Source organism: Temnothorax nylanderi, unplaced genomic scaffold, assembly GCF_030848795.1.
Source record: "Temnothorax nylanderi isolate EJ_2023f unplaced genomic scaffold, tnyl_v1.0 TNYL_tig0848_pilon, whole genome shotgun sequence".
NCBI lineage: Eukaryota > Metazoa > Arthropoda > Insecta > Hymenoptera > Formicidae > Temnothorax > Temnothorax nylanderi.
In genome coordinates this window covers 1-12,660 of record NW_027249910.1, presented here as the reverse complement: position 1 = coordinate 12,660, position 12,660 = coordinate 1, and the positions used below count along the sequence as shown (strand labels likewise).

The 12,660-nt window shown below is 38.0% G+C and overlaps 2 protein-coding genes across 2 annotated transcripts; both read left to right on the top strand.

Moving 5' to 3' along the window:
- Positions 1-836: 836 nt before the first annotated feature.
- LOC139785625 (uncharacterized) lies at positions 837-3,462 on the top strand. Its single transcript, XM_071724798.1, has 4 exons — positions 837-1,063; positions 1,232-1,481; positions 1,898-2,721; positions 2,883-3,462. The coding sequence occupies exons 1-4, from the start codon at positions 837-839 to the stop codon at positions 3,460-3,462; spliced, it is 1,881 nt and encodes a 626-aa protein (XP_071580899.1).
- A 237-nt stretch (positions 3,463-3,699) lies between these two features.
- On the top strand, positions 3,700-5,964 carry LOC139785623 (uncharacterized). Its single transcript, XM_071724796.1, has one exon. It carries the CDS (start codon positions 3,700-3,702, stop codon positions 5,962-5,964), a length of 2,265 nt encoding a protein of 754 aa, XP_071580897.1.
- Positions 5,965-12,660: the final 6,696 nt, after the last annotated feature.

Here is a 12,660-nt window from a genome sequence, read left to right as displayed (position 1 = left end):
CCCCGCTATCGTCCCGACTCGAATCGGAGAGAACTCGACCGAGACACTCGTCGTTGTTCAGTCGTCATTAGGCCTCGCATTAGGCAGTAGTCTTTGTACATTCGTAGAGTATAGTCGTTGTACCATGGTTGCACACAGGCCACATTCGTATTAGTAGTATTGTACCATGGCCGCACACGCCACATACACATTCCTCGTGACAATCGTAATAAACTACAGAGCGGTGTTAACATAATCAGAAACATCTTTTTGGCTGCCTCTACCTATACCATTAACGTACGAAAAATAAGTGGTCCAGAGCGTAAAAGTTTTGCCACTACAGGGACGACCGGCGTGCATATACATTCGAATACAAGGGGCACGTCGCACCCGTCCCAACATTCTAGTCCTTCGAGCCGGATCTTTCCGGAAATACATGGCTATTCGAGAGATATCTATCCAGGCTTGCTCAAGGGTGAGATCACACAAATACTAAGATATCTAATCGCAAAATTTCAATTCGGCAGCGCTCGTTTTTTAATCATATATCCGTTGGGACGAGCCGACCGCCACGACTTACGACTTAAGAGAGAGAGAGAGACAGAGACACGCAAACCTGATCACGAAGTATACACGAGGCATACACGAGGCACCGCAGAGGACAGGGCTCACGAGAGCAAGAGAGAGACAGCGCTACAACAGGACAGCGAACACAGAGGACGACGTCGAGATCATATCGACGAAATTCAACCGTATTTATATTTGCGTATTTATATTATTTCAAAGCGTATCTTGTATTTGCGTGTTAACCGAAATTTCGTATTCTCATACTTTGTTAATTTTTAATTACTGACACAATGGCTGACGAGATGCGTGCGCTCGTACAGAGACGTGCTACAATAAAAGCGCAACTGACTCGATTCAAGGGTTATTTGGAAAAATGGTCTGATCGTCCAGATGAACAGCAGTTGATTGAGCGTTTCGAGAAATTTAAAACTACGTGGGATAGCTTCGACGAGGTACAGATTAGTATTGAATTAAATGCGACCGTTACGGGCACACAATCAGATGATAACGAAAGAGCGTATTTTGAGGAATCATATTTTGAACTGGCTGCGCGTGCTCAGCGTCGACTTGCGTCCGTCAGGCCCCCCCCGACTAACGATAATGTAATAACTGTCCAAAATCAGCTTCCTGTACAAAGCGTGAAAGCGAATATAAAACTTCCTACAATTAACTTGCCTACTTTTAGTGGTAATTACGAGGCATGGATGGGTTTTTATGATAATTTCAAATCGATCGTACATGATAACGCGAACCTTACTCCTGTTCAGAAATTACAATATTTAAGATCATCATTAACAGATGAAGCCGCCCAGGTAATTCAATCTCTAGAGACTTCATCACAAAATTACGAAGTAGCATGGGCTCTTGTAGTGGAACGTTACGATAATAGAAGAATAATAATTCAGAGTCACATTCGCGCGCTGTTTGACCTCCCGGTAATATCTAAGGAATCGTCAACACAATTACGATCGTTAGTCGATGCCGCTTTAAGACACACGAGGGCACTTCATGCTCTTGATCAACCGACCGAATCTTGGGACGCATTGCTTTTTCATTTATTGACATCGAAACTTGATCGAAATTCTCACAAAGAATGGGAGCGTTCTCTTGATGGTACCGATATGCCGTCTATTGATGGTTTTTAAAAAATCGCTGTCACGTTTTGGAAAACGTAAGTCAGGAATCTTCGGTTCTTTCGGGCCAGTTAGCGAGAAATCAATTGCGATCGAGCAATATGCGAGTTAATACGAATCAAAGGACGCGGCCGACCCTTGTGACCGTCCATACCAAACTCGAGTGTACTATTTGTAAACAGAACCATCACATATTTCAATGCGAACAATTTCTTAAGATGACTCGCGACACGAGATTTGCCAAGGTGGAATCTATGGGGCTCTGTTACAATTGTTTAAGACCAAATCATTTGGTTGATGAATGTAAATCTGGTACGTGTAGGAAATGTAAACGTAAGCATCACACTCTTCTTCACTCTGAAGGTGTTTCATTTGATCGAGGATCTGGTAGCTCTAACGCGGCAAACGCCAATCCAATTGCAAGCCTCCAAGCGGTCGTCGCTTCGCAGGTTCTTTTGGCTACGGCATCCGTGCATATGCTCAATGACCGCGGAGAGCCTGTCAAATGTACAGTCTTATTGGATAACGGATCTCAGTCTAACTTTGTTACTGAGAAATTATGCAATACTTTAAATCTCGCCAAGAGAGAAGTCAGTATTCCGGTGTCGGGTTTTAATCAAAGCTTAACGCATATTAAGCATTCTATCACAACGACCCTCCAGTCAAGGGATGGACGTTTTGCTACGGAGTTATCATTCTTAGTGGTTCCTCGAATTACAGAAACGCTTCCTGCACAAACGATTAACCGTTGCGATTTAAATCTTCCCCGAAACATCACCTTGGCAGATCCCGAATTCTGTACTCCGTCGGAGATTGACGCTCTTATAGGAGCGGAACTATTTTACCATTTGTTATGCGTGGGTCAGATCAGATTAGGCAATTCTGCCCTAATATTACAAAAAACACGTCTTGGTTGGATAGCGTCGGGAGTTATACACGATAAGGGGCCTGCGTCAAAACGAATAGCATGTAATTTAGTAGTAGACTCTTTGGATGCCCAGGTCGCTAAATTCTGGGAGCTTGAGGAGGTCTCGAGCGTTAGGCATTTGTCCGATGACGAAAGGGCATGTGAACGACACTTCTCTCAGACGCACTCGAGGGATGAGAGGGGACGATATATAGTTAGGCTTCCGTTTAATAGTAGAAAACACGAGCTGGGCGACTCTTATCAAACAGCAAAAAAAGGCTGTATTCACTGAAAAGAAGATTAGCACAGGATCCTCAATTGCGTGAGGAGTATACGAATTTCCTTGACGAGTACGAGAGGCTCGGTCACATGACCGAGATCCCTGTTTCCGATGTGACCGAAGAAGGATATTTCATTCCACATCACCCCGTCTTCAAGCGCGACAGCCATACAACAAAATTGCGAGTTGTTTTCAACGCTTCATCAAAGAGCAGTACTGGTGTTTCACTCAACGATGTACTCCTCGCTGGTCCGACCCTGCAGGAGGATTTGTTCTCCATCGTCACGAGATTTCGAACCCACCGATATGTACGGAGTGCCGACATTGAGAAAATGTACAGGCAGGTTAAGGTTTATCCCGAGGACGGCAAATATCAAATGATTGTATGGCGTAAAAGTCCAAAGGACCCGATCAAAATATACATTTTGAACACGGCAACGTATGGTACCGTTCCGGCTTCCTTTCTCGTCGTTCGATCTTTGCTGCAGTTGTCTGAGGACGAGCGAAAGTGTTTTCCCCTGGCTCGCAGAGTTCTTCTTGAGGACTTCTACATGGACGACGCTCTCACCGGCGCATCGAAGCTGGACCAGGCTTGAAGATTGCGTGATGAGCTTATCGAGTTGTTGGCTTGTGGTGGTTTTCATTTGCGCAAATGGTGTTCGAACGAACCAAGTCTTTTGGAACCACTGCTGGATAAATCTTTGGACTCTCACATCTGTTTGAGCGAGTCTGAAACTCAGAAGACCCTCGGTATTCACTGGCACCCCCGTGAAGATCATTTAATTCACGTCGTAAAACCGTTTACCAAGCACCAACGAACGACGAAGAGAACCATGCTTTCTCAAGTTGCCTCGCTCTTCGATCCCCTCGGACTGGTTGGTCCTGTTATCGTAAAAGCGAAGATTATGCTGCAGCGACTGTGGGAGGGCAAGCTGGATTGGGATGAATCGGTTCCTGTGGATATTGCTACCTCTTGGAACGAATACAAGGAGCAAGTTGAGCTTCTAAATAGTTTCATCATTCCTCGTCAAATCACAGCAGAGAATGTAATCAATGTCCAGTTACATGGTTTCTGTGATGCAAGCAAAAAGGCTTATGGAGCCGTGCTATATCTGAAATCTACAACCTCTTCGGGAATTCACATAGTTCGATTGATTTGTTCCAAAACGCGAGTGGCGCCGATCAAGAAATTAACTTTACCCCGGCTTGAATTGAGCGCGGCGGATCTCCTTGGTAAATTGTGTGAAGCCGCTACCAAATCACTTAGAATTCATTTAGACGAAGAGTTCTTTTGGTCGGACTCTATGATCGTGCTCCATTGGATCCAAACTTCACCACACAGGTCGAGGACCTTTGTTGCGAACCGAGTTTCGCAAATTCAGGAAAGCACGCAGCATGGAAAGTGGAGACACGTGCCGTCTCAGGACAATCCCGCAGACGCGTTGTCAAGAGGACAGTTTCCCCGCGAATTTGTCAGCAACCCCATTTGGAAAAGTGGACCGTGTTGGCTGTCCAAGGATGAAACTGCTTGGCCGTCGAATTTAATACTTAGTATTGAGATTCCGGAACAGCGCTCAATAGTTGTCCTGTCAAACGTTCACGGTGTCGATACGGATCTGTTTCTAAGGTTTTCATCCTTTGCTAAGATGAAAAGGGTCATAGCGCGCTGTATACGATTCGCTTCTAAGTGTCGCTCCTTGGAGGTCGTCTCGGAGGACCTCAGCGTCGAGGATTTGGACAAGGCCGAAATGCGTATTATGAAATTAGTCCAACTCTCATCCTTCGAGAGCGAGCTGCGTAGTTTGCGTGAGAAGTGTCCGCTAGACAAGAAAAGTAGGATATTGTCTCTCAGTCCGTTCTTGGATGTCGATGGGTTACTCCGAGTCGGGGGTCGATTGAGACACGCGGATCTGAGCTTTGCTCAGAAACATCCTATCTTATTACCGTCCAACAATCACGTTTCCGAGTTGATAATTCGCGAGACTCATATCAAACTTTGTCATGCCGGAAGTCAGGCGACCTTGTATGCAATTAGAGAAAATTATTGGCTGTTAAGCGGAAAAAACTGCGTCAAAGGAGTAATTCGGAAGTGTGTAATGTGTTCTCGTTGGCGCCCCTCGACTCCTGAGTATCAGATGGGCGATTTGCCTAGAATTAGATTTGCGGGCTCGAGACCCTTTGAAAATGTTGGTATTGATTTTTGCGGCCCATTCTTAATTAAGGAAAAAAAGCATCGTAACCGTAATAAGATTAAGATTTACGTCGCTGTATTTGTGTGCTTGGCTGTCAAAGCTGTTCATCTGGAAATTGTCAGCGATCTGACCACCGAGGCGTTTATAGCCTGTCTAAAACGTTTTTTCGCACGTCGTGGTAGAGCCCGAGTGATTCAATCGAATAATGGCACAAATTTTCTGGGTGCAAGCAATCACTTAAAGGAGATATTCGAGTTTTTCCAGGAAAAGAAAAATAATCAAACGATTAATCGGTATTTAGCAAATAAAGGAATTCAATGGTCCTTTATACCTCCCCGCTCACCGCATTTTGGAGGAATTTGGGAGGCCTCCGTGAAAAGCTTTAAACATCACATGCGTCGTACGATCGGAGAAGCCCTCTTCACCTTTGAAGAATTCAATACGTTTGTAGTAGAGGTAGAAGCAATATTAAATTCGAGACCTCTCACACCCATGTCATCTGATCCGAATGATCCACTCGCTCTGACGCCAGCGCATTTTCTAATTAATGCTTCTTTACAAACTATTCCGGAATATGATTTTACGAATGAGGCTTTGAATCGCCTTTCAACTTGGCAACATATTCAAAGAGTGAAGCAGCATTTTTGGAAGCGTTGGAGTAAGGAGTATTTGAACGAGCTGCAGCAGCGTACCAAATGGGTTTCAAATAAACCGCATAACGTTAGCGTAGGAGACCTTGTAATGCTCAAGGAGGATAACATGCCTCCTTTACGTTGGGTCACTGGCAGAGTGACAGCTACTCATCCTGGTGATGACGGCATAGTCAGAGTAGTAACGGTTAGAACAGCTCACGGTACATATAAGCGATGCGTTAAGAAAATATCTCCGTTACCCGTCATAGCTTAGGAATCGAGTCAGTTACTTTTAGTTTTATGTCTGTCGTATTTATTTGCTATTATTGTTAAATATTGAACGCATATCGTTCAAAGGGGGCGGCATGTTGAGATTTGTACGGCCTTGCGCCATCCCCCCCCCCCGCTATCGTCCCGACTCGAATCGGAGAGAACTCGACCGAGACACTCGTCGTTGTTCAGTCGTCATTAGGCCTCGCATTAGGCAGTAGTCTTTGTACATTCGTAGACTATAGTGCTTGTACCATGGTCGCACACAGGCCACATTCGTATTAGTAGTATTGTACCATGGCCGTACACGCCACATACACATTCCTCGTGACAATCGTAATAAACTACAGAGCGGTGTTAACATAATCAGAAACGTCTTTTTGGCTGCCTCTACCTATACCATTAACGTACGAAAAATAAGTGGTTCAGAACGTAAAAGTTTTGCCACTACAGGGACGACCGGTGTGCATATACATTCGAATACAAGGGGCACGTCGCACCCGTCCCAACAATATTGTTAATAACTATTTATTTCTCGTTAATTTTGCAAAGCAAAATAAATCCTACTTATAATATTTCAAATTAAAGCGATTCTTGGTGGTTGCAATCTGGGACGATTAATTGGAAGGTTAACCCCCTAAACTTGTCTAATATAACTGGCCTATGATTAAGTGTAAAACATAAGCGGTATCACAGTGTTTGCTAATCATTTATCTTAGCTAATATACCTTAGCTAATTTTTTGCATCCATAAAATTTTTGCTATAAGTGCAAAATCATTTTTTTGAGTGTAACTATCCGCACTCAAAAAAATGGTTTTGCACCTATAGCAAAAATTTTCTGGGTGCAAAAAATTAGATAAAGTAGATAAATGATTAGCAAATACTGTGAGACCGCTTATGTTTTACACTTAATCAATCTATGTTAAACCTATCCATGTTAAAGCCACTGTACAATAATCATACTTGTTATAAAGTTTGACTGTGATACACAGAAAAGGTTAGCGGCGAGAGACAAAATAAATATATGATCCTCACACCTAACATAGTTCGTATAATGCGCCCAATACGTTTAGCTCTTTAAAAAAATCTCGCGCTCAACTGTTACGCAGTTATCACATCTGTGCCGGTCAGTCACTTCAGTCATTCAGTGTTTAGTAGACAGCGTACGTGTTCGTGAAATTATTACGAATAAAAAAGTATTTTTGTGAAGTTCTTAGCTTATAGTCGTAGTAATTTGACCTTTTCCATCATTTGTGAATAGAAAGAGATAGCTATGTTGGCCAATGCGCCTCTCTTTTTCTAAATTAAATACACTCGTTTATCATTACATACTATACACTGAAAAAAAATATTATTATTTGTAAATAACCCGCGGAAAACAGTTAAATATGAACTTTATATGGACCTTAATAAAATCTCCATTTAAATTTTATTTGATTTAAATTAATGCTGAATAACTGCATTAATATGGCTCATATTTGTTCTATATATAAAACTTAATTAAAAATATAAGAAGAAATGCCGATATACATTTCGATTAAAAATCTCGAACATATGAATACATGTCGTATATTCTTAATCGACGTGTATACTCGTACGTATGTTTCGTAGTATACAAAGTATATATACGTACTTCTTACGGTATCATTTCATCATCAAAATATTCGTATTTAATTTGGCTTAATAAGGATTTAATTAGCTAATATATTCAATTTAAATATTAATCTTATTGAAACCATATATGAAATTAATAAGTTGTACATTTTATTCAAATTTCATTAAATTCAAATAAAACTTTTATATGTTCTTAATATGTTGAATTCAAATAAGACCTTTATATGTTCTTAATAAGTTCTAAATCTAATTTAAATTTAATTAAATTCAAATAAGACCTTTATACGTTCTTAATGAGGCTTTTAAGGCACAGCGCGCGCGCACCTGGGGCTGGATCCTTGAATTTATTCGCAAGAAAAACGTATGCGGAAATTCTGCTTTTATAAAAAAGTTGCAAGTTGATTAACTAAAAGCCATGCGATCAACTTGCAACTTTTCTGTAAGAGTAGAATTTGCGCATACCTTTCTCTTGCGAATAAATTCAAAAATCCAGCCCCTGCTGTAGCTTGCCGAAATTTTGCGGTTTCAATCAACAGGCAATGTTTTTCAAACGTTTTGTAATATGTGTTTAAAACTGATTTTCAAATATTTTTCAAACGTTTAAAAAACATTGTCTGCTAATTAGGATAATAATGGGATTAGAGAATATGGTATCAACAGAGAATGAGTTATAAGATAAAAAAAAACGTTTATAAATTACAATTATTGTGTTTATATTGGTTTGCTTTAAATCCAGTGGTACAAAAAGAAGATAAGTAAACTTCTGATAAAATTAACGAAATGCGCAACACTTGCGCAGTAATCGAATACATAAAAACAAATATTAATCGCTAGCAACAAAAAGATTGATGCAGTTGCACAAAATATTAATCACCATAAAAACCAAGAATACAATTTGCTAGCTCAAAAGAATAAAAATAGAGACATTTTTTATATACTTAATCAAACTGAACCCTTATGAAAAATACACTCAACTTTTGGTGTTAACCGTTAAAAAAACACCATAGAAAAACTCTTAAAGTTGGGTGTGATTTCGGACCAATTGAAGGTTAACCATCATTTGAAGGTTAATCTTCAATTGGCGGTCCAAAATCACACCCAACTTTAAGAGTTTTTCTTCGGATGATGGTTAACCTTCAAGTGATAGTTAACCTTCAATTAATGATTAATCCTTAAAAAATGACGGTATAAACCCTAAAAATATGAACCCTCAAATGAAAGTAACAAATATGGCGTTCCCATGAGAATCTCTTAAGGAGGGTGGTTAGTCAAATCAATTTGATAAGAATTAGTTCAATGGAGAATATTCGTCTATGGGAATCTGTCGTCCATATATGCCAAAGTTGAAGATAATCGTCTGCATGGTTGTCGAGTAATTAATTATTGAAGTTATACTCTTGTCTCTCTCTTATACACGGGCGACACAGCAAAAATGTTACCTAACCTGTAATGTAACTCTCGAAAGCATATTAAAAATGATAATAATTTAGTGAAAATAGGTGCAAATAACTCTTTACATATTTAGGAAAAACTTTCTCGAAGACTGAAATGATTCGTCTTTCCCGCGGAAAAGAGTTAAATATGTTTTAAATATGGTTTATATTAGTCATTTATATGAACGAAATTAAACTCAAATAAAAACCAAATATTGAATATAAAAGTAATTAAATTTAAATATGTTCCAAATTTGGATCGAAATTAAATTTAAATAAGATCTTGCTATTGGATTTAACTTGTCCAGGCGCATATATGGATCATATTAATATTTAATAAGCATCTAACCATCCTGAGTTCAAATTCTATTTGTATTTGAAACAAATAAAATTTTAATTAACACCCAAATTAAATTTTTATTTAATTGAAAGTGTTCCCATTGACCCATCATATATTCATATTTAATCAAAAATTGTGATTCATAAGATTTTAATAAACCTGCGAGTTATGTTAGTCTTGCGTTGTAGTCTGTTAGGTTATAGGTTTATTATTGAATTTTGTCATTATCAACCACAAATCTGCATGTTTAATTATGTTAATTATTTTATACTGTCTACATCGTACATATATTTTATAATTTCAGTTTTAGTTATGTAGGTCATTGGCTTCCCACATAGCATGCATATCAAAAAGACGTCCAGAAGATATCAAGAAGATATATTTAGAGATAGGATATCTTCTCGGGATATCTTCGGGACGTCTTTTTGATATGCATGCTATGTGGGTTTTTAATCATTTTAAATATATATGTATCGAAAAACAGGCAAATTATGTATTTTCTGTTAAGACATGGATATTTCATCATTTCGATATCGATTCAAAGCTATTTTGATTTGCCTGTCAAATATATAATAACATTGCCATTATATAGAATGCAATATGAATAAAAAATTATATTGTATTGGCAGACATGGATAATGTAAATATTTTATAATTTGAGCATTATAATAATTGCGTTACAATATTAATTTTTTTAGGCTTCCATTTCCATTAAATAGTTACTTTATAACTGTAAAAGTCACAACAAAATTCCTGTTTGTAATTTGACAATTTTGAAAATTAAAATATTATATAATAGGTACATTTTCAGTACTACATCCGCTCATTCATTAAACAAGAAGTTAAATTATTAATATTAAATATTAATACAATAAGATATTTGTATTTACATTTATCAAAATAAAAAATAAGTTCAATTATGAAAATAAATATTAATAATTGGACTTATTAAAAATTAAATAATTTGTTCAGATATTGCGCTCGAATTCTTTTCGCGTTTTACAACGCCCGATCGTTTCACATTAGATGGCGCGACGCGCGAGTCGCCACTCTCAAAGAGCCCCCGCCTCCTTCCTCACTCGTTAGGTGTCATGGCCGCACTTGCTTGCGTTTCTTCGAACGTGTCGAGTCCGTTATTTCTTTCTTGACGGATTGATCGTTGCGGCGCGTGTTCTGGAGACTAACCGAGCGAGAGTCGGATCACCAGGGAGAGCTCACCGCCAGGAAAGGGAGAGCTGCGGCAGCTAGCGTCCGAGAGGGAGGATCGAGGCGAGGAATCCGGTTCAGCGAGCGGAGTCCTTAAGGAGGTTGGTTAGTTCTCGGTGCGAGGCAGGCGGCGCGGCAGGGGGAAAGCATATAGGTTAGATTTTCGTCGCGTGAAATAAACGAATTTTAGCAAATAAATATGTGGAATGCATTTAATTGCTGTTTCTTAAGGTTTAAAAAGAGTTGTTTGTACAATTGAAACCCAAATACGTTATTATCGACATTGAAATGTGGAAATAATAAATGTGGTCCTGTTTTTTTTTATTTTTACAATTTCTTGATAACTATAACCCGCGGAAAACAGTTAAATATGAACTTTATATGGACCTTAATAAAATCTCCATTTAAATTTTATTTGATTTAAATTAATGCTGAATAACTGCATTAATATGGCTCATATTTGTTCTATATATAAAACTTAATTAAGAATATAAGAAGAAATGCCGATATACATTTCGATTAAAAATCTCGAACATATGAATACATGTCGTATATTCTTAATCGACGTGTATACTCGTACGTATGTTTCGTAGTATACAAAGTATATATACGTACTTCTTACAGTATCATTTCATCATCAAAATATTCGTATTTAATTTGGCTTAATAAGGATTTAATTAGCTAATATATTCAATTTAAATATTAATCTTATTCAAACCATATATGAAATTAATAAGTTGTACATTTTATTCAAATTTCATTAAATTCAAATAAAACTTTTATATGTTCTTAATATGTTGAATTCAAATAAGACCTTTATATGTTCTTAATAAGTTCTAAATCTAATTTAAATTTAATTAAATTCAAATAAGACCTTTATACGTTCTTAATGAGGCTTTTAAGGCACAGCGCGCGCGCACCTGGGGCTGGATCCTTGAATTTATTCGCAAGAAAAACGTATGCGGAAATTCTGCTCTTATAAAAAAGTTGCAAGTTGATTAACTAAAAGCCATGCGATCAACTTGCAACTTTTCTGTAAGAGTAGAATTTGCGCATACTTTTCTCTTGCGAATAAATTCAAAAATCCAGCCTCTGTTGTAGCTTGCCGAAATTTTGCGGTTTCAATCAACAGGCAATGTTTTTCAAACGTTTTGTAATATGTGTTTAAAACTAATCTATATATATAAAAAAGAATGTATGTATGTATGTATGTATGTATGTATGTATGTATGTCCTTTATACACTCTTGAACTATTCGACCGAATTTTTACCAAAAGTATATGAAATAGGGGTAGAATTTCCCGGGGAGTGTTATAGAGTGTATAGTTTTTCGTTACCAATTTCCTGGAAACCGGTTTCTTTTATTTTTCTAATTTTTCGGGAAATAATTCACCGAATCTCAAAGAATTATTGATCAAATTTTTACCAAAAGTATATGAAATAGGGGTAGAATTTTCCGGGGAGTGCTACTATGTGTATAGTTTTTTGTTATCGATTTTTTGGAAACCGGATTCAGTTTGATTAAGTATATAAAAAATGTCTCTATTTTTATTCTTTTGAGCTAGCAAATTGTATTCTTGGTTTTTATGGTGATTAATATTTTGTGCAACTGCATCAATCTTTTTGTTGCTAGCGATTAATATTTGTTTTTATGTATTCGATTACTGCGCAAGTGTTGCGCATTTCGTTAATTTTATCAGAAGTTTACTTATCTTCTTTTTGTACCACTGGATTTAAAGCAAACCAATATAAACACAATAATTGTAATTTATAAACGTTTTTTTTATCTAATAACTCATTCTCTGTTGATACCATATTCTCTAATCCCATTATTATCCTAATTAGCAGACAATGTTTTTTAAACGTTTGAAAAATATTTGAAAACTAGCTGGTTACCCGGGCTTCGCCCCGGAGAACATATGTAATAAGACACACAAATAGTCTCTCTCTCTCTCTCTCTCTCTCTCTCTCTCCTCTCTCTCTCTCTCTCTCTCTCTCTCTCTCTCTCTCTCTCTCTCCTCTCTCTCTCTCTCTCTCTCTCTCTCTCTCTCTCTCTCTCTCTCTCTCTTCTCTCTCTCTCTCTCTCTCTCTCTCTCTCTCTCTCTC